Source organism: Scyliorhinus canicula, chromosome 16 (genome assembly GCF_902713615.1).
Source record: "Scyliorhinus canicula chromosome 16, sScyCan1.1, whole genome shotgun sequence".
In the NCBI taxonomy this organism is placed as follows: Eukaryota; Metazoa; Chordata; class Chondrichthyes; order Carcharhiniformes; family Scyliorhinidae; genus Scyliorhinus; species Scyliorhinus canicula.
The window spans coordinates 12,650,350-12,677,716 of record NC_052161.1 but is presented as its reverse complement, the minus strand read 5'-3'; the positions used below and the strand labels follow the sequence as shown (position 1 = coordinate 12,677,716).

At 43.5% G+C, this 27,367-nt stretch overlaps 1 protein-coding gene across 1 annotated transcript in view; it reads right to left on the bottom strand.

Annotated features, from left to right (window-relative positions):
• slf2 (SMC5-SMC6 complex localization factor 2) overlaps nt 1-27,367 on the bottom strand; it is an 82,458-nt gene that overhangs the window by 26,404 nt on the left and 28,687 nt on the right. Inside the window, exons 5-14 of the mRNA XM_038821459.1 lie at nt 15,564-16,522; nt 14,456-14,529; nt 13,710-13,835; nt 9,343-9,510; nt 9,083-9,185; nt 6,437-6,524; nt 5,400-5,541; nt 4,997-5,108; nt 4,283-4,459; nt 928-1,025 (exon numbers count right to left, since the gene is read on the bottom strand). Coding sequence (XP_038677387.1) covers nt 928-1,025; nt 4,283-4,459; nt 4,997-5,108; nt 5,400-5,541; nt 6,437-6,524; nt 9,083-9,185; nt 9,343-9,510; nt 13,710-13,835; nt 14,456-14,529; nt 15,564-16,522 — 2,047 coding nt within the window. The remainder of the gene's footprint in view (nt 1-927; nt 1,026-4,282; nt 4,460-4,996; nt 5,109-5,399; nt 5,542-6,436; nt 6,525-9,082; nt 9,186-9,342; nt 9,511-13,709; nt 13,836-14,455; nt 14,530-15,563; nt 16,523-27,367) is intronic.

Here is a 27,367-nt window from a genome sequence, read left to right as displayed (position 1 = left end):
AAATGTTTGAATAATAAGCTGGTCGAAGTATCTGAATTTTGTAGACAACAGCAGTAAAGTCCCGCTTCAACTGCATAGAATCTGGTTTAGACTGCACGTGGTGTATTATGTGCTGTTTTAGTCAAAGAATATCATTGCCATAGAGGGAGTGCAACAAAGATTCACCTGTTCGGCATGGCTGACTGTCCTACGAAGAGAAATTCAGGAAACAGGGCCTGTATTCTCTAGAATTCTGATGAGAAGTGGCCTCATTGAAACCCAAAAAATATTTAAAGGGATAGACAGGGTAGACACAAGCAAGACGTTTCCTTTGCTTAAGGAATCTAGAACCTGCAGACACAAGTTCAAAGTAAGGGGGAAACCACTTAGAACAGGTGTTTAAAAAAAACATTTTTTCGAGTACCCATATCAGTTTTTCCAATTAAGGGGCAATTTTTAAAAAAAAATAATCAACCATGTTGGCCTGAGGAGGAAGCAGCTCAGAGATCTGGGAGCTCATCATCTATCCAACACACCCACTACAACCTGAGCATTTTGCTACAATTCGTCAGAAGCCTACGGTTGGAGATTAAAACATTGAGCTTACAAAACCAATGTGGGTAACAGAAAAGGAAATGCAAATCAAGCCACAATTTAATTAAACGGTGGCCATACAGGATCAAGGGACCCGATGGACTACTCCAGTTCCTAACTGTTGTGACAATGATGTGCCACAGAAATATTGGGAGACCAGCACCAGCTTTTTTGGAAACCAATTAAAAAGCACAACAGACATGGTTAGAGGATCTGACCAGTTCCCTGGTTGCTTTCTCCTGGGGTCTCATGGGTTGAGGGGGCAGCAGGCTTGGAGTCCAATTCAGAAACACTACCAATTGCTATCATGCTGAGACAGAACCAACGATGTCGATGTGAAGCACCATGCATTACCTTCCACGTGTAGAAAAATCTGGCAGCTGCTGAACCAGGTACAAAAGATTATGATGATGTTCTGATAAGTCACTCAGAATCATGCAGAGCTCGAACATCTGTTTTAAAATCAAGATAACTTGTCAAAACCACATGCAAAGACACTAAGCAGCACAGGCACCAGTCAATTTATTTTACAAATATCTAACAAACATTTTCTTTTTAATTTTAGAGTGCCCAATTCATTTTTCCAATTCAGGGGCAATTTAACGTGTTCAATCCACCTACCCTGCACACCTTTGGGTTGTGGGGGAGAAACCCACGCAAACACGGGGAGAATGTGCAAACTCCACACTGACAGTGACCCAGAGCCAGGATCGAACCTGGGACCTCGGCGCAATGAGACTGCAGTGTTACCACTGCGCCACCGTGCTGCCCCTAATATCTAACAAACATTACCTAGCCCAAGCAAAAAGAATTATTCCCCATCATCTTTCATAACACCAGTTCTTCCAAGATAACTAGATGAAGCGAGACTTTGTAACAAATTAAAGTTAAAAATATTTACTTGCAAACTTGTGCAAAACAATTTAGAGCTTATACTTTGACACAGAATGCTTTCCAGGCAGTAATTATGAATCAGCAGCTTTGAAGTGCCAGGTTATCTATATGCCTCCATAGGTTTTGCTGCTTCTCAACACTCACTGGTGTACATGTTGTTCAGTCGATACAGTAGAATACTTAGGGGTGATATGGTGCACGCTCAGGGTTTTTGAAAATTATGAAGACACACCAATGGACAATTTTACAAGAGGATTAGCTGTTGTGAAATAAGCCTGCATTACAATTAATACTTGATGACTTGAAAGCTGTATATAGTCATGACCTCCATTCGAACTAAGCTATTTTTCTTTGCATACTGAAATTCAATAGCAACGGACCATCGTCCCAAAGAGAACATGTTAAATCATTTTGGGCATCTTTGTTGCACTTCCAACACAGTAGAACACCTCAGAACTTTGAAACTTTAAAAAAATGCAGTTGAGGGATGCGGGCATAGCTGGCAAGGCCTGCATTTATTGCCCATCCCTAATTGCTCTTGACACGGTGCTGGTGACCTGCCTCTTGACCCGCTGAAGTCCACATGGTGTCGATACACCCACTATTTCAGGGAGTTGCTGGATTTTGACCAAGCGACAGTGAAAGAATAAGCGATATATTTCCAAGTCAAAATGGTGAACGTCTTGGAGGGGAACGTCCAGGTGGAGGTGCTCCCATGAGCCTGTTGCTCTGGTCCATCGAGACGGGTGGTTGTGGGTTTGAAAGGTGGTGTTGAAGGAGTCTTTGTGAGCTTCTGCAGTGCATCTTGCAGATGGTGCACACTGCTACCACTGTGTGTCAGTGTGGAGGGGGTGAATGTTTGTGGATGGGGTGCCAATCAAGCAGACTGCTTTGCCTTGGATGGTATTGACTTCCTTCAGTATTATTGGAGCGGCATTCATCCAGGCAAGTGGAGAGCATTCCACCACGCTCCCAACGTGTGCCTTGTCGATGGTGGACAGGCGCCGATGGTGGACAGGCATTGGGGAGTCCAGGGAGTTCCCCGCTGTGGGATACGTAGCCTCCAACCTGCTCTTGTAGACACAGTATTTATGTGACTAGCCCAGTTTGGTTTCTGGTCAATGGCAACCCACAGAACGTCGATAGAGGAGAATTCAGCGATGATGATGCCATGAAATGTCAAGGAGTGATAAACAACCAGCATAATATGATACAAGATATAAGAGTTTAGCACTGCCTTCTGTAAAGCCACACTTATCCTGCTTCTACCATATAAGAACTAGAACTCTAGAATTGCATTTTTCAAAACTGGCACATGTCAAGCTCACCCATTCGAAAATATTATTCTCTCATGATGCCACCACGGAAGATTCTTGCTGCCAAGAACCATTTTAGCAAGTTAGGTTTTGTCCACTCACCCTATCAATCTGCTCCAACTCTATCTTTTCCCCTACCCCTCCCTCCCAATTGTGGATTTCTTAATCAGGTAATGCAATTCTCCATTAACTAAACGTAAAAAATGTATACTGAATAAGTGATTGCTCCTTTTGCTAATTTGCACATAACAATTGCATATAGTATTCTCCTTGATCAACATAACATAATGAACTGGAATAACCCAGTTTTGTAAAAATAAGCAACACATTAATCTTTGATTTGTTCTCCAGCAGTACATTGTACATTTCAGCCAATGGATGGGCAGATTAATCTAGTCTTGCACAAGACATAAAATGTTATGTACGGATAAATGCAATGAAGGACATTCTTCCCATGTTCTGTGCTGAACTGTTCTATGTCTGCGTGAGTCTCACCCCCACAACCCAAAATGATGTGCAGAGTAGGTGAATTGGCCACGCTAAATTGCCCCTCAATTGAAAAAAACATTTAAAAAAATAAAATAAATGCAATTAAGGAAGACATTATGGGGAGCAGGTAACACATACATTATCAGGCTTGTGATTAATAAGATTAAAGTTTAAACTCTTCGGGATAAGGGCAGCATGGTGGCCTAGTGGTTAGCACAGCTGCATCACGGCGCTGAGGTCCCAGGTTCGATCCCGGCTCTGGTTCACTGTTAGTGTGTAATTTGCACATTCTCCCCGTGTCTGCGTGGGTTTCGCCCCCACAACCCAAAAATGTGCAGAGTAGGTGGATTGGTCACACTAAATTGGCCCTTAATTGGAAAAAATAATTGGGTAATCTAAATTTATTTTTAAAAACTCTTCATGATAAAGTGAAGGTTGCTTTTTGCACTCTGTGAGCTGGAAGAACCCTGCACAATGTAGTGCTGAAGCATCACATATGAAGCATCAATATAGTTACCAGTATGTCTGGATCCACATGAGCGCGAGGCCAGATGTAATGCCTGGATCTGGTACGTCTCTCTCTTGTGGGGACCATAAATTGGATTCAATTTGAATTGTTTTTTGGAGCAGGCAAGGAGCTGGATTAGGGGATTGCCCGTATCCACATTCTGAGCTCAGGCTTTGTAACTCTGATAAAGTTTTTTAAAAAACCACTTTCAATTAACACCAAAGAGGAAGTGATGTGACACCACTGTTGCTTAATTAAGCAGCACAGCAAAAAATAAATCACAGGGGAGTAAGGGGATGTTTTCCTCCAGTTACAGCTAAGAAATACTTTGTCCTCAGACAGAATTTAATCTGTGCAGGACAGAACCAGATCCAGGAATGCTTGAATGTAATGGACCAAAGTGAAATAATATTTCTTTATCCAAATAATTTTTATGTTGATAAAATAGCTTTATTTTCATGCATAGCCGATAAATTACATCTTTCACTAAACCCATTCTTACCTTTGAGCTCCATTGCCTGACATTGTTAAGAAGATTGTCCAGCAAACACTGAAAATCTTTCAAAGGAGTCAGCTGCAATTCCAGTTCAAGGCTGATTCTGCCCAACAAGCTGATCAGCAACACTAATTCTTTATCAGAATACGCTTCAGGGCAAATGGAAGTACAAAGCAGGAGAAACTAATGGAATTAAAAAAAACAGACATGTTACTCCAGAGAACAGCAAGCTCAACAAAGCATGAAAGATTTTAAACTGCCAGAAGACATCGTCTTCATTTGAATTTCCTTATTAGCCCCTCTGCAAGCAAATTATCCATGATTAAACACCGAATAACAGATCTCTGACTTGGGATTGTGTGTTCCCTCAGATCATGCTTTCATCTGAAGCTAGTTTGACCGTTAGTTACTAATTTGAAGACAATTTCATAAGCTGCAGTCTTTGCATATCCCTATTTTAGTACAAGTCTAACTTGTTTTTCTGCTTAAAACCTCACAAAAGTAGAGTTAGTTTACATACCATTTCCCCAGGGTGGAAGAAAACAAGATTTCACTCATCCATTAAGGAGCATTAAAAAAAAACAAGTGGGAAAATAACAGACAGACTAATTTTATTGCAGTGAAAAAGGAAATGGGTCTAATTAGTGCCAGTGAATTGGAGTAAATATTCATGGAGATGGATGCTCTCTATTAATTTAATGAACATAGAGACAGATTTACCTTTACAACATTCTTAATGCCAAATTCTGGCAGAGAGCTGAAGACGGGATCCCTCTCAGAGGCTGACACATTATCCTTTGGATAATCTTTTTTATTATTTTGCAGGCCAGATCTAGAAACAGAAACAAATGATACAATTATTAATCTTAGCGTTCCAGGTACCACTGACTTAACTTTTAAATAATGAAAACTTTGCACTGCGAAAAGTTTAGTTTCACGTGATTTTTCTGCTACAAATTACCAAATAGATGCAACAAGGGTATATCAGGAAAATTCACCATCTGCAGGCAAGATGGGGAGAAAAAAAAATAACAGATCTGGAGACACAACAGGGACTTCGAAAGAAAACAAAGACTTTGAAAACAAACGCCAGCTCAACTCTCAACAGAATTTAGCAACTTACAATATATCCTCTTCGATGAAGTCTGGCTGAAGGTGCTTCAATGGAAACAAAGTGCCGAACTGTGCCCCTAAGTTGAGAAAGACTCCAACTATGTCCTTGAGACTTGGAGTCCAAACCTTGAACTCACTGGTGCCACCTTTAACTAACAGAAATTAGGAAAATAGTTAGAAGCCATTTGCCATTTTGCATTTGCAGGCTACAAACGCAAGCTAGAATACAAGTTGTACTAAAAGATTTATTGTGGCATGTGGTTCAATCATGTACCAAGCAAGTGACGTGTTTTTCAGCTACAGATCCAAACGATATTTTAGTGCCAAGAATCAGAACCTTCAATGCTTTTTGTACAAGCGCTGCCATGATAATGGAAGCTTCAGCAGTTCTGCGGAGGTGGTTACTTGGCTCACTGAGCCTTCTCTGCCATTTTATTAGCCATAGCAACTCAGTCAAGTTCACCAATCCCTTAATTGCATCCCTTTAACAACTCCATAACTGATCCATTCGTGGTCTCTGGGGAAATGATTTCCATATACAAAGTATATATAATTCAAATACAATATAATTAATTTCCTGGATCAAATTCCAGTTCTTATGACTCCTTGCTCTTGAACAAAGTTCTGGGATGGTGGGTGGGAGAGAATGGGGACTATCCATTCAGCATCACATGGTAACGTCTGGTTAAACAAATAGTTCAGGCAAATGCAAGTCACTTAGAGGATTACAGGGCAAGAGGCAGCCATAGGGCCATTGGCCTCAGTGCCTGCTCAAATCTTCCAGACCATCCCAAAACCTTCTCGATTACTGTTTTTAACATTTACCTAACCTTCTTTTAAACTGAATCCAGGAGTATAAATAAAGTTCAATTTGTTATATTTATCACTCAGGAGCTATGGATTCACGGCAATCTATAGCATTTACCCATCATTCCCATCCTCCCCAAAAAGATACCAGTGCTATGGTTTTTTTGGACTGATATGACATGAATCAAGTACAATTATTTCATCCACTTTAATTTTCCAAATAGTAATTTGTGTACTAACCTATTCTATTGGCAGCATTAGTGCAGATGTCCCAAAGTGCTTTGAAAATGTGCATTGAAGCAATGTAATCTGAATGAATAGTCATCATCTGTAAAACAAAGACATTTCCTCCCATGTTATTTACAAGGCAGAACTATACATTGCCAAATCTTGCATCGTCACAGGGGAATTGTTGCGGCAAGCAAATTAATTGTTCCAATATCCACCGTTTCATTCTGTCTGGCACTTTTTAATTGAAACCTGAACACATAATTTTAAAATGACAACTTGCATCCTCATTGAATCTTGCATCAGACAAAAGTAGGTGCCCAAATCAGAAACTGAGATTAGGATGAGTAACTGATCAGATATAAGCTTGTAGGAGAACGTTAAAGGAGGATTTGTTTTTTTTGGGGGGGGGGGGCACACTGGAGAAAAGTGTGAAGCTACGGAATTAAAAAAGTGTTTGAGGTGACTATAAGTGGCTGCACTGCAAAACTATAGAAGAGCAACTTCCTTCTCAAAGTGTAGAAATACATAATGGGCCGCATCACAACAGATCTAGCGATCATATTGTAATGCTTCAAAAAGAACAAAGTAAAAAAAAACTATCTCAAATCAACTTGTATCGATCAGAAGAATAAATTAAACCTTCTACAGTATAAAGACTCTTACCCTAACCCAATTATTCCAACATTTTCCTTCTGGTCTTCCATCCTCCACCTTGTATAAACTGCAAACGTACAAAACTCTGCTTTTATCACAAACCAGGGCAGGTCACAACTTTTATTTATACAGCACCGTTAAGCTCATACAAGGCAGGCGGCCTGGTGGCGCAGTGGTTAGCACTGCTGCCTACAGCACTGAGGACCCAAGTTCGATCCCGGCTCCGGGTCACTGTGTGTGGTTTGTGCATTCTCCCTGTGTCCATAAGACATAGGAGCAGAATTAGGCCACTCGGCCCATCGAGTCTGCTCTGCCATTCAATCATGGCTGATATTTTCTCATCCCCATTCTCCTGCCTTCTCCTCATAACCCCTGATCCCCTTATTAATCAAGAACCTATCTATCTCTGTCTTAAAGACACTCAGTGATTTGGCCTCCACAGCCTTCTGCGGCAAAGTGTTCCACAGATTCACCACCCTCTGGCTGAAGAAATTCCTCCTCATCTCGGTTTTAAAGCATCATCCCTTTAGTCTGAAATGGTGTCCTCTGGTTCTAGTTTTTCCTACAAGTAGAAACATTATCTCCACGTCCACTCTATCCAGGCCTCGCAGAATCCTGTAACTTTCAATAAGATCCCCCATCATCCTTCTAAACTCCAACAAGTACAGACCCAGAGTCCTCAACCGTTCCTCATACGACACATCTGTGTGGGTCTCACTCCCACAACCCAAAGATGTGCAGGGTAGGTGGATTGGGCATGCTAAATTGTCCCTTAATTTGGAAAAAAAATAATTGGGTACTCTAAATTTATTTTTAAAAACACCATACGAGACATGGGACCAGTTTAGCTCAGTTGGCTGGACAGCTGGTTCGTGATGCAGAGCAAAGCTCGAGTTCAATTCCCGCACCAGCTGAGATCATTTATAAATGCCCCAAGCCTTCTCAACCTTCCCTCATGCCCGAGGTGTGGTGATCCTTTGGTTAAATCACCACCAGTCAGCTCTCCTCCTCAAAATGTAAAAGCAGCCTATGGTCATCTGAGACTATGACAACTTTACTTACTTTACAACGATAATAACACAAAATAAGGCAGCCTGGAAAGGAGATGTGAGGGGAGATCACCAAATATTTGATCAAAGCGATATGTTTTAAGGAAAGTCTTCAAAGGGAGAGATGATATGGAGAGGCAGAGAGGTATTGGAGGATATTCAGGAGCAGCAGAAGGCATTGCCACCAACGGTGGAATGATTTTTTTTTTAAATCAAGGATGCTCAAGAGGCCAGAATTAGAGGAATGCAGTGAAATGGCACGGCAAGACAATTGGCCATGAATATGGACTAGAGGCGTTTACAAGGACGACAAAAACAATGGGTGATCGGAGAGCAATGAACTCAGAATATAATGAGATGAAAGCCAAAAGTACTGAAGATAACAAGCCCCAATGCAGGGGTTGAGCGAGGAATGCTGTGAAGACAGCTGATTGAGAAAACCAGCTTGGTATATGCTGGATGCGTGAGCCAGAATTTCAAGTGAGAAATGAGAAGAGGTGGAACAAGGTGAGATGCTTAAAAGAAGAGAAAGTGTCAAAGTGTTATGGCACAGACCAAGCTTAGATTTGGTTATAAAAACCACAGTGATTGGCTGGGCGAGGCAACTCATGAAAGGTGTAGCCAAGCAGCAAGGCTTCACATTTAGGGGGAAGATGTCATCTCTCCTCAGCCAAGTTTCTATCAAAGTTATTTGCAATGGTCTTTGATGTCAATACAACCACAAATTGGAGAGAGGAGAGAGGTGTAAAGTGGCCAATTTTCCTCTTCTTTGAGGCAATGGTTTGCAAAACATAAAAGGGAAGAGAGCTTGAAATTGGAGCATTACAATATAGCACAGCACATAGCACCAATTCTGGCTGGTAGCCATAACACATTTCATGCTAGAAATTGTGATAATACAGCACACACCGAACATCAAAGGTAACCTCGGAGTAACATTGTGCTTCCTCACCTTAAATAAAAACTTGAGAACTGGCTGCGGGCATGGCTTTGATTGATACGTTTGACTTACAATCCCGTTAGTGAATAAAAATACCTGCTGGCTGCTTCCAGAACTGAAAAACAAGAAAAAGAAAAGTAATTTCCATCTTAGTTCCAGGTAAATATGCGTACTGAGGTGCTACAGTCTGAAAACAGAACACATCAGATATTCATCTCAAAGGGCCATGTTATTAGGTTATTCAGAAAATTAGGTTTATACGCTTTTCTCACCTGATGAGAATTTTTTCCAGAAAATTTTGAGGTGTCAATTCACTCTGAGTCAACCTGAGATTCTGCTGATTAAAGTGTTTTCCAGCCTGCAACACATTGAAAATTTTTTCCCCAGGATGCAAGTCTGGTATTCCGTCGGATTTTACAGAGAACCTGATCAAGAAGGCCCTTTGTGCAAAGTGAAAAAGAAAATAAACCATTCAGCACAAAGTACCTCTTCAAGATACACTTCCACAAACACTCTTTGAAGCAAAAAAAAAATAATTTTTTTTTAATAACATTTTGGTTCACTGAAACACACAAGAACTTAGAACTGTTGTCAATAAAATAGTTATTTTAAAAGTAAATTGCCAGCTTAACTTATTTCAGTGTCAAAATACTTTGTTGTAGTGTGTTGCAAACTCTTTTGGTGTCATTGCTATAAGACATGTTTGAGTTACATAGATTACATAGAACATACAGTGCAGGAGGCCATTCGGCCCATCGAGTCTGCACCGACCCACTTAAGCCCTCACTTCCACCCTATCCCCGTAACCCAATAACCAACCACTCCTAACCTTTTTGGTCACTAAGGGCAATTAAAAACTAACCTGCACATCTTTGGACTGTGGGAGGAAACCGGAGCACCCGGAGGCAGGGAGAACGTGCAGACTCCGCACAGACAGTGACCCAGCAGGGAATCGAACCTGGGACCCTGGTGCTGTGAAGCCACAATGCTAATCACTTGTGATTAAGTTATGCTGATGGATAGGGACCAAGGGAAGAATTTCACAGCTCCTCACTGATGTGTTTGGATAGGTGCCTGTAAAATTCCCCAGGCAGCCTTCCCACCACCAGCCTACATGCCCCTGACCTAAACACAATTATACATGGAACACGCGAGGCTTAGGATGGTCCTCGCGTCCTTACCCACTACCCAAATGAGGCCCTGAAGGCAGCTTCTCACCCAATCTCAATTCGAGTGCAGGGGCAAAAAGTCACCTTGCTCAGACCTGGGGCAGGAAGGGGTGCACCTCCTTTTAGTGCTCCCTTTCAAAATTGCACAACTTTCCCCCCCACACTCATCCCAAAGGCCTGTCCTCTATTTCTGTTCCCTTCCGACCTAGTTGATCTCTATCCAATGACAACTTCTGGAAAGTGAATGTGACTGGAGGTCAGGAAAAGATACAATCCTTGGCTAGGTGCCAGTCTAGAAATTAGATTCAACTGATACAAGTATATTTCAACTTCCAATGAATATGGTGGTGGTTGGGAATTCATGGAACAATTCAGCAAGTACATAATCTCAGATTCTTCACAGTGGGTCCATCGGGTCTGCACTGGCTCTCTGAAAGTGTATCCTACCTCGGCCCACTCCCCTGCCTTATCCCCATAACCTTGCACATTCTCTCTTTTCGGATCGCAATCAAATTCCCTTTTGAACACCTCAATTGAACCTGCCTCCACCACCCTCCCATGAGGTTTGTTCCAGTCATGAAGCTCTCTCTGGGTGAAAGGATTATTCCTCATCACTTTTACTCCTTTTTGGCAATTCTTTTGATTCTGTACCCTCTCGTTCATTTTTCTTTATTTTAGAGTACCCAATTACTTTTTTTTCCAATTAAGGGGCAATTTAGTGGCCAATCCCCTTAACATGCACAACCTTGGGTTGTAGGGGTGGAACCCACACAGGCATGGGGAGAATGTGCGGACTCCACACAGACAGTGGCCCGGGGCTGGGATAAAATCCAGGTCCTCAGTGCCGTATACACTAATGCTAATGACTGCGCCGCCCACCTTCCAATAATAATAATAATCTGTATTAGTGTGACACGTAGGCTTACATTAACACTGCAATGAAGTTACTGTGAAAATCCCCTAGTTGCCACACTCCGGTGCCTGTTCGGGTACACTGAGGGAGAATTCAGAATGCGCAATTCACCCAACAAGCACGCCTTTCGGGACTTGTGGGAGGAAACAGGAGCACCCGGAGGAAACCCACGCAGACATGGGGAGAACGTGCATACGCCATAGACAGTGACCCAAGATGGGAATTGAACCTGGGTCCCTGGTGCTGTGAAGTACCTGTGCTACCGTTCCGCCCCTATTTCATGATGCCCTCAAGTGGGAACAGCTTCTTACTATTTAGCCTGTCCATATACCTCCAACAAGTAGAGGGACCTCTTCCTTTCCCAACAATCTTTTGGAGGATCAGTGCAGCCCAGATGGGCCGAATGGCCGCCTTCTGCACTGTAGGATTCCTATGAAAGTCTCATTTCTGCCTTCTTTTCTCCAAGGAAAACAATCACAACCTCTTCAATCTATCCTCATAGTGACAGTTCTTTATCCTTGGAATTGTTCTTATGAATCTCCTCTGTCCTCTCTCCAACTCCTTCACATCCTTCCTCAAGTATGGCACTCTGAACTGGACAGTCTGCTCCAGATAAGATCTAACACTAGAGTTTTGTACAACTTCAATATGACTTCCTTACTCTTGTACTCAATGCCCCTGCCCCTATCAATAAAGCATAAGGTACCTTATCTATGCTTTATTAACCGCTTTCTATCTTCAGAGACTTATGTACATATACGCTAGTGTCCCTTTGTTACATGCTTAGAGAAGACCTTGGGATACCTTTTTAGGCTAGCTGCCAGTTTCTCCTCATGCTCTCTCCTTGCCTTCAGTATTGTTTTTTTCACTTCCCTTCTGGTCATTCAATATTGAGCCTGAGTATTTTCTATCTGACATGTCATATGCGCAGTTCATCCTTGTTATCTTCACCTCTATCTCTCTTGTCGTCCAGGACACTCCATATATATTTGTCCTACCTTTTCCCCTTCCAGGGAATAGACATTAACAATGACTGCAATACCTTTTCTTTGTCACCCATTGTTCAGCCACTGTCTTCTTTGCCAATGTTTGATTCCAATTCACTCGACTCAGATGTGTTCTCATCCCATCGAAGTTGATTCCCCCCCCCCCCCCCCAATTAATTCTCCTTGCTCTGGCTTGTTCTTCCTTTTCCATGGCGAACCTAAACCTTATGATGCAATCGTCACTTTTCCCTAAATGCTCTCAAACCGATGTTTGATGTACTTGGGCCAACTAATTCCCCAGAACCAGGTCCAACAGTGCCTGCCCTCTCATTGGACGGGAAATATACTGCTGCACTAAATTATCTTTAACACATTTCGGGAACGCTCCCCACGCCTTCTTGTCCTTTTGCACTATTCCTATCCCAGTCTTTATTTGCATAATTGAAGTTGCCCATTATAATTACTCTATAATTCTTGCACCTCTCTTCAATTTATTTGTTAATGTGTTCCCTACATCCCTTCAACTTGTTGGTGGTCTATATTCTACACTAATCAATGTTATACACCTTTTTCATTCTTTATCTCCAGCCAGACATTAACCCCTCAGGAACATCCTCTCTCTCCAGGACTGTAATCAATACTGCCATTCCCCCCTTACTTCCTTCCTGTCTCTCCTAAACACCTTGCACCAGGAATATGTAACACATGGTCCTGTCCTCCTTTGAGCCAAGTCTCGGCTATTGCAGTCGACCTGTTCTCATAGTTCACCAATCTAATTAACCACGCACTGTACTGTGCATTCACACACATGAAGATTTATTCTGATTAAGGTTTTTTTAAATATCCCCCTGGTCTCATCTAATGACTTACTATTGCCTACTTTAACTCTTATCAAACTCTCCATGTATTCAATTTATCTTGATGCTACTCTCTGATACATCCCATCAGTTAATATTTTTCTTCTTCCCACTGCCAGTTTTTCTCCTCTCTACTCGGAATTTCCCCTGGGGTTCTCATCCCCTGCCAATCTAATTTAAATCCTCCCCAACAGCACCAGCAAACATCCTTGCGAGGAAATTAATCTTCGGTCCTGCTAAGGTGTAACCCATCCTTCTGGTACAGGTCCCCTTGCCCCAGAATTGGTCCCAATGCCTCAAACCTAATGCCTTCCCTCCTACTCTTTTGCAAACCATGCATTGAACTGCTCAATCTTCTTATTCTTATGCTCACGACCACGTGACATTGGACAGTCCTGAGAACTGCTTATTAATTCCCTTCCTAACTCCCGAAAATCTGCTCTCAGGACATTGTTCCTTTTCCTATCGGTGTCATTGGTCCCAATGTGGACCACAACCTCTGGCTATTCAACCTCAACCCCTGCAGCTGCTCAGCGACATCCTTGACCCTGGAACCAGGGAGGCAGCATACAATTCTGGAGTCACCACAGAAACATTTGTTGCTCCGCTAACTATCGGATCTTCATTGCAGGGCTCAACTCTTCACAATAATTTAGGCCCAGAAACAGCTCTCTTCATCCATCATTTATCTTTTCAATTTTAGGAGTCACTAACCTGTGCTCCTCTGCAATCTGGTCCATGTCTTCGCCCATGCTCTGTTCGTCATCTTCCTCAGACAGACAACTGATGTCATGCACCTCATTAAGTTCAGCTTGCAGTTCCTTCAGTGCTTCCCCCAGTCTAATAAATAATAACAAAGTGCAAAATTATGAATTAGCATTCTACTGCAGGCAGTTCCTGACAATACTCTTCCCCAATTATGTCATGGCTTAGTACTGCTGGGCCTCAAGTCTGAGTCACCTCTACTGCACAACGCACAAGGGTGGCAGTGATGTTACAATGATTACAATCCAAACCAGATGAGCAAAGATATATCTTCATAAATGAAAGAACTTGCATTTATTTTGATTGTAAAATGAAAATATTTGCCTATTGCTCCGAGGACCCGGGTTCGAATCCCTGCTCTGGGTCAGGGTCACTGTCCGTGTGGAGTTTGCACATTCTCCCAGTGTCTGCGTGGGTTTCACCCCCACAACCCAAAGATGTGAGGGCTAGGTGGATTGGACACGCTAAATTGCCCCTTAATTGGGAAAAAAAATACTTGGGTGCTCTAAATTTAATTTTAAAATATTAAAATATCACCAAGACATGTGACAAATAGAAAATGGATCCTTAGCCATGGAATAGAGGAAGATCAAAAAGGTTGGGCCTTGGAAAGGTCTTTGAACCTCAGCTGTTAAATGGCAAATAAAAACAAAGCTTTAAAAAATACAAGAGTAGCCTGGCTAAATAAAACTCACCCCTCAGACTGCTGCTTTTCTTTAAGGAGGCGATCAAAGCTGTTAGAATAATTTGCCTGTCTGATATTCCTGAGCTGAAATTCAAAAGACACAATCATGAGGAAATAGGAAGATGAACTGCATTTTAAAATATGCTTTGGCGCTGGTAAAACAAGGCAAGCTGCGTGGGCCGAGGACACATGAGGGTTGTGTTTCTTTTTTTGCCCTAAAATCAATTTCATACCCCAATGCCTGTGCTATCATATGTCACACAATACTGACAACAGTCAGAACGGTGACACACCCAAGTTGTTGGAACTTGATTAGTCCTGTTGTGAGTGCGTGGCCTTAGCAGGTTCGACTTGAGCAATACCCCTTTGCACACACTTGGGCATTGCCAACCAACACCCAAGATCTCCAGACATTTGACAATGAGATGCACCCCAGGTGGAAAGGGGCAAATCAGAAACTCTGCATGTCTCCCAGTACTTTGGTTTTGAAACTCTTGCAGGCTGAAGAAAGACAGCAGCTGCACTCTACATTCTTGCACAGGTTAAGCAGCAATCAACAGCATGGGCCCTGTCGATGTCTGCCTCAGGGCGAGTGGTGTCACAACTGCCAAAGCAGCTGGGACCAGACAGAGAATCAAACCTAATATTTACAACACGGTTCAAAAAGCTTGCCAATTATTAAGATGGCTGGCTGAAATGCTTTTATGTTGTTGGTCGTACAATATTCACAATATACGCTTTTGGCCACGTACAACTGGAACCAACTTCCCCAGAGGTTAGTCAAGTGAACCTACGCTCACCACTGCTGGACATTTAACAATGCCCTCGCAAAAATAAATTTTCACTTGCGAGTAAAAACAATTCTGTTTCGGCCAACGGACACTGAGCTACATTTTTGTCTTTCATTCAATCTCTCTACCCTCCTGCCAATACAGAAACTTTCAGCCTGAATCAGCTTGGTTTTTCAATGATTAGTCCAAACCATGTTTAAAATCACACCAGAGAGCTAAAAGCAAGTGAGAATAAGTCGACCATAGCAACGGTTGAAAACAACGTGAATCAATTAAGCCTCTTAGATGCAGGATGGCATAAATGTAATGAAATGTGTACAAACTCACAGTCGGCCATGCTGTTGGTGTGCTAGGGGCAGACAACTGAAAGGAGATCCCAGGCTTTTCTGGTGTAGCAGATACTGGTTTGTTACGTAATGTTAGGAGATCATCCAAAGTCATCAATGTTTCATCTTCTTCATCACTGTCTAAATTACAGGAGAACTCATTGTCACTGTCCACACTGTTGTAACTGTCCCTTAGTTTCCTCTCCGTTCCTTTACTGCTGTCTGATAACCGGACAGGACTGGACCGGTCCAACTGTCTCTTCTCTTGAGAGGGTAAGGATCTACATTCCTCATCCAACGGTAAAATAGTTAAAGAGCTGGATTCATGTCTTTGTGTTCTTTTGCTGTCAAAGGGTACCAGACTGTGCCTACCTAAGAGTCCAGATCGATTTTCTTTTGAAGAAATGGCACTGTCTAGGACACCCTTGGACTTCTCCTCTGCGGGTAACCTCGCAAACGAATTTGGAGTTGCGTGCCTAGATATTTCCTCATCTAGTAATGAATCATAAGGTAAGCAACTGTGAGAATCTGGAAATTCATCGGCCTCCAGAGCTGGGTCCTCATTTTCCAAAACACCATTGTTGTGATCTTTAAGTACTCCATTGCACTTTGTTTCAGTCACACCACTACTATATTTCTCAGTGATTCTGCTTTCACAGCTTTTCTTATGAAAAGTTGCATCTAAATGTTGAGACAGGGAGATTCGTTGCTTCTTCTGAATATCATGTAGCGAATTGCGTTTCCGTTTCTCTTTTGAATGCGAGACAGGCAAGCTTGCAGGGTAGCTGGTTTTTAAGGCGCTCATCGAATATTTCCTCCCAGGACATGGAGGGAAGGAATGGTGCCGCTGGACTGCCTCTTTACTGCAAATATTCTTTTCTAGGGCAAGCGAGCCGGAAGGCAGCATTTTTGTTGCAAGCTTCAGGACAGATTCCTTCTGTGTAGATCGGGCGTCATCCCCTAGAAGACAAACAGATCAAAAAAATACTTGAGCTGTCATTCAAATAGAAACAAAACTTTAAAATAGTCTCTTTTTTTTTAAATGTAAATTTAGAGTATTCAATTATTATTTTTTTCCAGTTAAGGGGCAATTTAGCGTGGCCAATCCACCTAGCCTGCAGATCTTTTGGGTTGTGGGGGTGAAGCCCACGCAGACATGGGGAGAATGTGCAAGCTCCACAGACAGTGACTCAGGGCCGGGATCGAACCCAGGTCTTCAGCTCCGTAGGCAGTAATGCTAACCACTCGGCCACTGTGCCGGCCTAAAAAGAGTCAACAAGACTTGCAAAGCAAATTTTGGACAATGCTGTTAGAAATAAAGCAGACAGCATGTAGCACAGTGGTTAGCACTGCTGTCCACAGCGGTGAGAATACCTACCCTGGGTCACTGTCCATGTGGAGTTTGCACATTCCCCTCATGTCTGCGTGGGTTTCACCTCCACAACCCAAAGATGTGCAGGTTAGGTGGAATGCCTAAGCTAAATTGCCCCTTAATTGGGAGAAAAAAAATTGGGTACAATAAATTTATTTTTAAAAAAGAAAAAAAGCAACGTTTACAGGAAGTAGAAACTCCGCAATAATGTCCCATTTTATTTATCCTGCTTCTTCCCCTTGAAGGTTTCAGAGCATGTGCAAACTTCAACCCCATAAGCTGGCACCTGTAAAGATTCCAGGGGGAGAACGGATAATAGGAAATGTTGAGTATTTAGGGGTCGTCAGAACTTGGAAAGCAAGGTATTAAAAGGATAACACACTGCAGCCTTGCATCTACACACTTGGATGTTTTATTTGCAGTGACAAAGTGCATATCAGGGAGCTGCAAAGTAGTACATGTGAGACCCTAACTAATAACTACCACAATTAATATCCAACTGATATATAACTAACAAGATGGGGCGGGGGAGAATACAACAGCTAATTAGAAGAGATCATGTAAAATAATACACAGCCAAATTATAGAATCAACAGGAATGAAGAAACTAGGAAAGAAAAATTAAAAGGGTATTTAAATCAGACAGAAAATAGTAATGAGAAACATTTTCAATACCACGCCTTTAATGCTGTAAATCCCAGGATGCTTCATGGAAGCGATGAAAGAAAATTTGACACAAAGCCATCTAAGGAGATATTAGGTCAGATGGCCAAAAGCGGATTTTAAAGGTAGAGAGGCAGAGCAATTTAAGAATTGTCAAGCTTCGAGCCAAGGAACCGTAAAGCGACAATAAAAATTGAAGTGCAGTTTTTTGTTTTTTTTTTAAATCGAAGCTTTGTTGGACCAGGAAACAAAATTATTTTAGCAAAGGAGAAATGGGTGAACTGGAGAAAGCGAAGAGTTCGCAGCACTTCACACATCAGCGAGCAACACCCAACAGCAGCTCTCCTGAACACCTCATGAAAACAAGCATTCAAAAATCCATTAGAACGTTTTCCAAAATCCCTGATTTATTAAAATCAGGTTAATAATGCAAACAGAAGGTGCAGAACGGTGGCGCAGTGGTTAGCACTGCTGCCTCACGGCACTGAGGATCCGGGTTTGAATCCCAGCCCTGAGTCACTGTCTGTGTGGAGCTTGCACATTCTCCCCGTGTTTGCGTGGGTTTCACCCCCACAACCCAAAGATGTGCAGGGTAGGCAAATTGGCCATGCTAAATTGCCCCTTAATTGGAAAAAAAATAATTGGGTACTCTACATTTTAATTTTTTTTTAAATGCAAGCAGAAGGTGCAGAACGGTGGCGTAGTGGTTAGCACTGCTGCCTCACGGAACCGATAATTCGGGTTTGATTCCAGTCCTGGGTAACTGTCCGTGTGGATTTTTTCACATTCTCCCAGTGTCTGCGCGTGTTTTCTCCGGGTGCTCCAGTTTCCTCCCACAGTCCAAAGACTTGCAGGTTAGGTGGATTGGCCATGCTAAATTGCCCCTTAGTGTCCAAAGCGTTACGTGGGTAGGGGGGAGGTGTGGACTTAAGTAGGCTGCGCTTACCAAGGGCCAGTGCAGACTCAATGGGCCGAATGGCCTCCTTCTGCACTGTAAATTCTATCATTCTATGATCAATGATCTATGAATACAAGTGAGACGACTCCCCGGTATAACTAGCATTAATATTGTGTCCAAAGGAACTCACTAGATTGATAGTAAATCATCCAACAGTATAAACTAACTACTGTCAACTTCGTTCTCCAGTTTACAATTCAGGACTCTATTCCTCACATCCCCAGCCAAATCTAATAGGGAAAGTCTGCACCTCGCAGAAACAAAATTCATATAGCTGAACTTGAGCAAATAAATACATGTATGTTTCAGAACATGTCACACAGACAGACACTTGTCTTTTGCATTATTTTGGGTGACCTTTTCTAGTACAGACAAAGTAAGCAGGAAAACAGGATGCCCCATGTATGACAAACAACATTTGGAGAGGGGAAGCTGAAAGAGGAACGTCTCACTCAGTGGACATTTTCTACAGGCCCATTATTACAAAGCAAACGGAATGTAGATTGGTTTCTCAATATTCCTTCGACATAGCTGACTGCGCACTTCCACCTTCAAGAACATACTTCCACCCTTTATCGTACATAAGAAAACTGAAAAGGAGTACACAGGCAATAAAGCCATTATAGCTCAATTCTTACCACTTAAACTTGCATAGACTTGCAGTTTTTGCAACAGTGTCATCGATGAGGGAAAATCCAGGTCTGCTAATATAGTATAATGAATGCTGGTGTCCAGATATACTCAAAAGTATTCAGTTGTTTCTAAAACCCAACTTTTCACCCTGGTTCTCTTTTTTTCTTCAAGAAACTAAACAAAGTATTTAGCACCACTGATATGAAACAAACGACTAAGTATTTAGGCTGAAATACATAAACTTCTGGTTACTTTCACCTGCAACGATGCCCGATAATTATATCCTTCCGTTCTGTTCTTTCAGTTTTACTTTCCTCTGCAATTACTCTTTCATGAAACATTGTTATACATTAACCATTTCCAGTTTCCTTTCCACCACGTGACTTCCAATGAAGACTTGACGCGAGTCATTTTATAACCCACACACATCAGTTACAAACAGTACAGTCAAATTGTTAAATCATTCCCAAGCCTGCTCAGATTTTGTTTGCCCATTGTTGGCTAACATCCAGAAGCTGGAAAAACACATTCATCAATCCAAACATTATAACCGTGAACTTGTGGGAGTTCTGGATGAGAATTTTTTTTTTTTGTTTAAATGTTTTTATTCTCCATTTTCACATTTTCCTCCAAACTTCACACCCACCCACAAACAGCAAACGGTAACAAATACAAAGTCAATCCCCTTAACAATAACAACGATCCCATCCTCCCACCACCCCAAACAACGGCCCACCTGTCAATATATGCATCCAATAAAACAAACCCTCCCACAGTGGAAACAAAAAACAAAGGAGAAAAAGAGAAAGGAGTCCGGGACTGCCCATGGTCACCTGAGAGTCCACTCCCTCTCCCCCCTCCTCCCTCTCCCCCCTCACACACACAACACACAAACACCACACCTCTGAAAGAGTATCGAATGTGATACCCAAGAGTAGTAAACCCCCCCTCCCCTCCAACTCCTCCTGCCCACTGCCTCTTGTAAAACTCCTCCCCCCAACCTCGGTTCCTTCCCCCCAACTTTCCACCCCGGCTAGACCACTCGGACCCTGTTCTGCCAGGCTCCGATGGCCACAGCCCCTCCCCCCTCACTCCCGTTCACTGGCCGGATTAAACCAGTCAGCACTGAGGCCCCCCTTTCCCGGCCCTAGGAAAACCCAGAAATCCCCTTTTAGCACACACACCCCGCATATCCACCTACACCAAAAAAGAAGAGACAAAAAAGAAGAAAATACAGTCCTGAGGTTACATCGGCACATGGCCATTTCTCAGTTATGGCTCAGTCCTTCTGCCTTCGCAAACTCCTCCGCTGCTTCCGCCGTTCCAAAATAAAAGTCCTTGAGCTTATAAGTCACCCTCAGCTTCGCTGGATATACAATGCCGCACTGCAACTTGCTGATGTACAGTGCACTCTTCACCCGGTTGAAAGAAGCCCACCTCCTCGCCAGCTCCAGCCCACTGCACCACCCGCTTCTGCTTGGCCCAGCACAGGACCTTCTCCTTCACACTGTACCTGCGGAAGCACAAAGTCACTACTCTTGGGGGCTCACCCGCCTTTGGTACAGGCCTCCCCGACCGATGAGCCCGATCCAGTTCATATCGGGAGGGATCCTCCCCCTGCCCTAATAGTTTCGCCAGCATTGCGGCAAAATACTCCGTCGGCCTCGGTTCCTTCAACTCCTTCGGGCAGCCCCACAATCCTCAAATTCTGTCGCCTGGATCTGTTTTCTAGGTCTTCCAATTTTCCTCGCAGATCCTTGTTCACCTCCATCACCTCCTTCCCCATCAAGGTAAGTTGATTACCGTGCTGCGCCACCGTCTCCTCCACTACCTTCAGCGCCTCCCCTTCGCCACCGCCGTCGTCGCCGGGGAAATCGCCTCCTCCACCAACACACAAAACTTCCCTCATCGCCTCCAAGTGTTTTGTAAACTGCCTTTCGAATTCTGCAGCCATCACCTTGGTTATTTCTTCAGCCTTAAGCAATACGGCCTCCCCTGGTGCTCCAGCCTCCTTTTCCCCGTGGCGACCTCTCCACTCCCCGGCAGGCACTCAGCTGCTTTTTCAACGGCCGTGTTCTTACCAACCCTTGACATCTTCTTCTGCTGTGCGTCCTCTGCGCCTTCTCCGTGCTTTTGACGCCTCCGTGGACCCTGGGACCGGGCTTAAAGCCCCAAAAATGCCGTTCCCGAACAGGAGCCCTCCGTTGTGCGGCCGCCGCCCGCCGTCACCGGAAGCCCACTGGATGAGAAATTACGTTTGATCTTCAGTTTACTAATCAATCGCCAATCAGTACTAAAAACCTTGTGTGAGATGCACAAGATAGCAGTGCTGCTGGCGCACACAACTCACAATATTCCGCAAATCTATATCAAATATCCATCCTTCCCTTCAAAAATGACAAGAAACAAAAATTATGGTTAATATTACCTACTATTTCTTCTACTAGAATGTGCAAAGATAATACTTTGAAGGTATAGTCAACAGGTAGGGTAGGAAATATAAGGGGTAGCAGCTGTTACATGTACTAATTTATTTAACAGATTATGATGGACACACCTTCCAGAGACATGCGAGAAAGGTAAGAATTTTTATTCTGCATTAGATACTCCATTCTTTCAACATTTCTGTTCAGCGTGTTATCTTACACTTCCTTCCTTTTGGGTATATGGAGAAATTTGACACTATTTCTATATCACGGTTTATTTTTTGTTCATTTACAGGATGTGGGTGTTGCTGGCTGGGCTAGCATTTATTGCCCATCCTGAATTGCCCAGGAGAAGATGGTGAGCTGCCTTCTTGAACCGCTGAAGGCCACTGGGTGCAGGTACACCCACTCTGGCAATATAGTTGGTACAGCTCAAGTCTGTATCTACTCAGGTGCACAATCACAAAATAATGCTATTCATCTTGCACAAATAGGTATATATACATGAACAATTATTTAGAACACTTAAGAATATAAAAAATGCATTTCTGCCTCATGGGGCCGAGGTCCTAGGTTCGATCCCGGCCCTGGGTCGCTGTCTGTGGAGTTTGCACATTCCCCCCCCGTGTTTGCGTGGGTTTCGCCCCCACAACCCAAAGATGTGCAGGGTAGGTGGATCGGCCACACTAAATTGCCCCTTAATTGGAAAAGAATAAATTGGGTACTCTAAATTTATTTTTAAGAAGAATATAAAAGTGGAGTTGGAATAGGCTTTTTGGCCCTTCAAGTCTTCACTGCCAATCTCGAAGGCCTGCCTTCTCAACCTTGCTCATCGTTTCCTGCACTATCTGCATATTCCAAAGTTCCCTTGGTGTCCATGAATCTGAGTATTCTCAATAACCGAGCATCCATGGCTCTCAGGGATGCAGAACTTCAAAGATAATTCTGAGTGAAGAGATTTTTCCTCACCTCAGTCCTAAATGGCTGACCCCTTTTATACAATACTGTGTATAATAAAATCTTCTGCAAAAACACTAAAATTCAATGTCAGTTGTTTTCTACTTCAAGTAACATTCTCTAATAAAGTGGGATTTTCGTTTTGAAAGCCTACAAAGGTGCTTTTTTTTTTCTCTTTCTTAAAAAAAATTTAGAATACCCAATTAATGTTTTCCAATTAAGGGGCAATTTAGCGTGGCCAATTCACCTAGCCGGCACATCTTTTGGGTTGTGGGGGCAAAACCCACGCAAACACGGGGAGAATGTGTAAGCTCCACAGGGACAGTGACCCAGAGCCGGGATCGAACCTGGGACCTCGGCGCCGTGAGGCAGCAGGGCTAACCCAGTGCGCCACCGTGCTGCCCGGCATTTATACAGTAATTTTAACATTTTCACACTTTAAACAACAGATAGATCCAACACACCAAAAAACCCACAATAACATACCCAATTCCCCCCAGCCCTAAACCCTAACTACTTACACATTAGATTCCCTGCCCTTATTCGTCACTTCCATGCCTCCTCCTCCCCCCATCTTGCTGACAGTGAATTATCCTTGAAGAAGTCGATGAATAGCTACCACCTCTGAGTGAACCCCTGTAATGAACCTCTTACGGCGAGCTTAATTGTCTCTAGCGTAAGAAACCCTGCCATGTCACTGACCCAAACCCCCGACTTTGGATACTCCAAGTTCCTCCAGCAAATTCTGAAACCAGGCCACCAGGGTGGCAAAGGCCAAAATGTTGGCTTCTCTCCACCTCCGGACACATGCAAAACATATGTACACGGTTCACTGGACTTCCCCCGCACCCTCCTCAAAAAACCTACTCATCCGGGCCACAGTCATATGAGCCCTTGGACCACCTTGAACTGGATCGAGCTGAGCCTGGCACACGATGAGGATGCATTGACTCTCCTCAGGGCCTTCTCCCATAACCCGACTTCCAACTCCCCTCCCAGCTCTCCACTTCATCTTCACCTCCCCAATTGGAACCCCTTCTCACTCCATCAGTTCCTTGTATATTTCCCCAACCCCTATTTTTGACATCACCTTATCCTGTAGTCCCCTTAGTGATAGGCGAGGGAAGCTCGGGACTTGCTTCCAAACAAAATCCCGTACCTGCAGGTACGGAACCCCTTCCCGCCCGGCAGCTCAAACTCCTCGAGCTCCTCCAGGCTCGAGAAACCCTCCTCAATGAAGAGATCCCCAAATCTCTCAATCCCATTGCTGCCTACGGTACTGAGGACCCGGGTTTGAATACCGGCACTGGGTCACTGTCCGTGTGCAGTTCGTACATTCTTCCAGTGTTTGCTTGGGTTTCGCCCCCACAACCCAAAAGATGTGCAGGGTAAGTGAATTGGCCACACTAAATTGCCTCTTAATTGGAAAAAATGAATTGGGTACTCTAAATTTATTTTAAAAAACAAAGCCTCAGACTCGTGTCCTTGCAAGATGCCGCCTCCACTCGCTCCCACACCGACCCATCTCCTAACCATCGACATATTAGCCGCCCAGTAAAAATTACTAAAGTTCGGAGGGGCCAAGCCCCCCCCTCCCCGCACCCCCGCTGAAGAAGGATCTTCTTCACCTTCAGAGCTCTACCAGCCCATATAAAACCAGAGATCGCCGCATTCATGTTCCTAAAAAATGCCTTGGGGATGAAGATTGGAAGACACTGAAACACAAACAGCAATCTCGGGAGGACTGTCATTTTCACAGTCTGTACCCGCCAATGACAGCGGGAGCACGTCCCACCTACGAAAGTCCCCTTTCATTTGCTCAATCAACCTGCCCAAATTTAGTTTATGAAGCTGACCCCGGTCCCTTGGCACTTTAATCCCCAGGTACCTAAAACTCCCTCCCACCACTTTGAACGGCATCTTCCTCAGTCTCCTCTCCTGCTCCCTTGCCTGTATCCCAAAAACCTCACTTTTGCCCAACTTCAGCTGTAATCTGAGAACCAACCAAATTCCTCCAGTATCCCCATAATTCCTGCAATTCCCCCCCCCCCCCCCCCCCCCCCCCCCCCCAACAGGTCTGTTATATAACGGAGAAAATCGTCGCATAGAGCAAGACCGTATGTCCCACCCACCTTTCACTATCCCCCGCCAAATGTTCGATGCTCGCAGCGGCATTGCCAAAGGCTCTATGGAAAGGTATACAGTAGTGGGGGGAGTGGACACCGCTGTCTCGTTCCCCGACACAGACTAAAATATTCTGATCAAACTCGGTTTGTCCTTACATTCGCCACCGGTGCCTGATATAACTGGCCCCAATCCGCAAATCCCTGCCCCAACCCAAACCTTCCCAGGACATCCCACAAATACTTCCACTCCACCCAATCAAAGGGCTTTTCTGCATCCATGGATACCATCACCTCGACCTCGCACCCCTCTGCAGGCATCATCAGTACATTTAGGAGCCGCCTAATGTTGGACGTCAGGTGTCGTCCCTTAGCAAATCCCATCAGGTCCTCCCCTATTACCCCCAGAACACAATCCTACATAGGTGCTTTTAGACCTAGTATTTCAAACTTTTCAATTGGCAAAAGATCCACATTTGCATTGAAGTCAGTCTTGCCTAAATTTACTATCTTAGTAGCTGTTCCACTTCTTCCTTTTAAACTTTAAATCACACTAACTTGCACTGAGCACCAAAACACTGAACAAAACTTTAAATACTTACTGCCTCAAGTTTATACAAAGCACAAGATGTACTGAAGGCAAAAAGCAGCCCCACCCCACTGCACCAAATTTCCATTTTTACCAAATTCCCAATTTGCACTGTTGTTACCCTACAGGTTGTTCTATGACCACTCTGTCAACTATTCTGAGCTTTCTCCTGGGAGCTGTTGCTCATTGTTTGAGGTTATAGACTAATTTATATTTGTTTCCACAATAATTTTCAAGAATCATATCCATTTGTTCGACCTTGAGATAAATCCTGCGTTTCAAATTTGGGTCTAGCACATATATGGGGCTGTTTAGCACACCAGGCTAAATCGCTGGCTTTGAAAGCAGACCAAGGCAGGCCAGCAGCACGGTTCGATTCCCGACACAGACTAAAATATTCTGATCAAACTCGGTTTGTCCTTACATTCGCCACCGGTGCCTGATATAACGATTTAGCCCGGTGTGCTAAACAGCCCCATATATGTGCTAGACCCAAATTGCGGATTGGGTCCTCCCCGAACAGGCGCCGGAACGTGGCGACTAGGGACTTTTCATACTAACTTAATTGAAGCCTACTCGTGACAATAAGCGATTTTCATTTTCATGCATATGGTACTAATCTAATAACATTAGTCCAGGAGATATACTGTGTTCCATTTGGCATATATAAAATGAGATACTGTGCCTCCCTTATCTTTCAACAGGCAAACTGTTTAAAAGACAATAGGAGGACAAAACATTTAAGTGTTTTTTTTCTCTCTCTGATAAATTAATCTGCCGAACATACCTCATTCAACAACATTTTTGCATAGTACAAATAATAACAAGTTAACCTGCCCGAATCAGTGCAGTTTATCTTGTCCAACTTTCACAAAAAATCAAACCACCTCCCTGTATCCTAAAAGAATTCAGATGAAAGCCCAGCCAAGCAACTTTGGCTTAAAAAATAGGCATGTCTCCATTTTATTTGGGTGTTCACATAATCTTCCCGATTCAGTGCACTTTTGCGGGGCTGGTTTAGCACAGTGGGCTAAACAGCTGACTTGTAATGCAGAGCAATACCCGCAGCGAAGGTTCAATTCCCATGCCAACCTCCCCGAACAAGCGCCGGGTTGTGGCGACGAGGGGCTTTTCACAGTAACTTCATTGAAGCGTACTTCTGACAATAAGCGATTATTATCTTGTCCAATTTGCACATAACATCAATCCACCTCCCTGTATCCTGAGAGAATCTGGACAAAGGCCCAGCCAAGCAACTTTGGCTTGAAACAAAAGGCATATCTCCATTTTATTTGCGTGTTCGCTTGCCAGGCAAACTCTCCAGACAGATTGGGGCTGAAGACTTCCCAAGACAGGATTAAGGAATTCCCAAAATTTTAAGTTAACTATCATTGAGCAGGTCACAAACTGATTATTTTTTTCTTTGGAAAAACTTTAATGTCTAGTCATTGGCTTTTGATGCAATATATACTTGTGCTTTGGTTTTTTTAACAGCTTCAGGAAACAATTTCTGTGAAAAATTCTCACTTTTTTCTAAATTTTTTCTGTAAGTTTTGGGGGGGGGGGGGGGGGTGGCAAAATGTATCAAGCTTCAGGAATATACTGTCTATCAAGTATCTCTACATCTCAACAGAAAAAAACATTTGTCAAGCGAAAGCTGCACAAATCATTTTACAAGGAACCCCTTTTGTCCCAGCAGCTCTTGGAATCCTCAATTTTGGAGTACAGTAGTCCCCCGTTATAACGCGCCCCGCAATACCGCGGTTCGCGATATACGGCGGGGGGGTTTATGGACCCCAACTTACTTGACTCATTTTAAACTCTTTTTGAAACAGCACCTTTTTGAGCCGCGATGATTAGACCGATTAGCAGCGATGATTACCCGCGATGATTAGACCGATTAGCAGCGATTATTACCCGCGATGATTAGACCGATTAGCAGCGATGATCACTGTCTTGTACTGTAGAACGATTAGCCGCGATGAGTAGCCGCGACCGATTAGCCCAGTTACACAGCCATAAAAGGGATACCTTTTCCAGTGCAGGTATCTTCGAGTTCGAGTTCAGTTGCTGTCGTGTCGTTC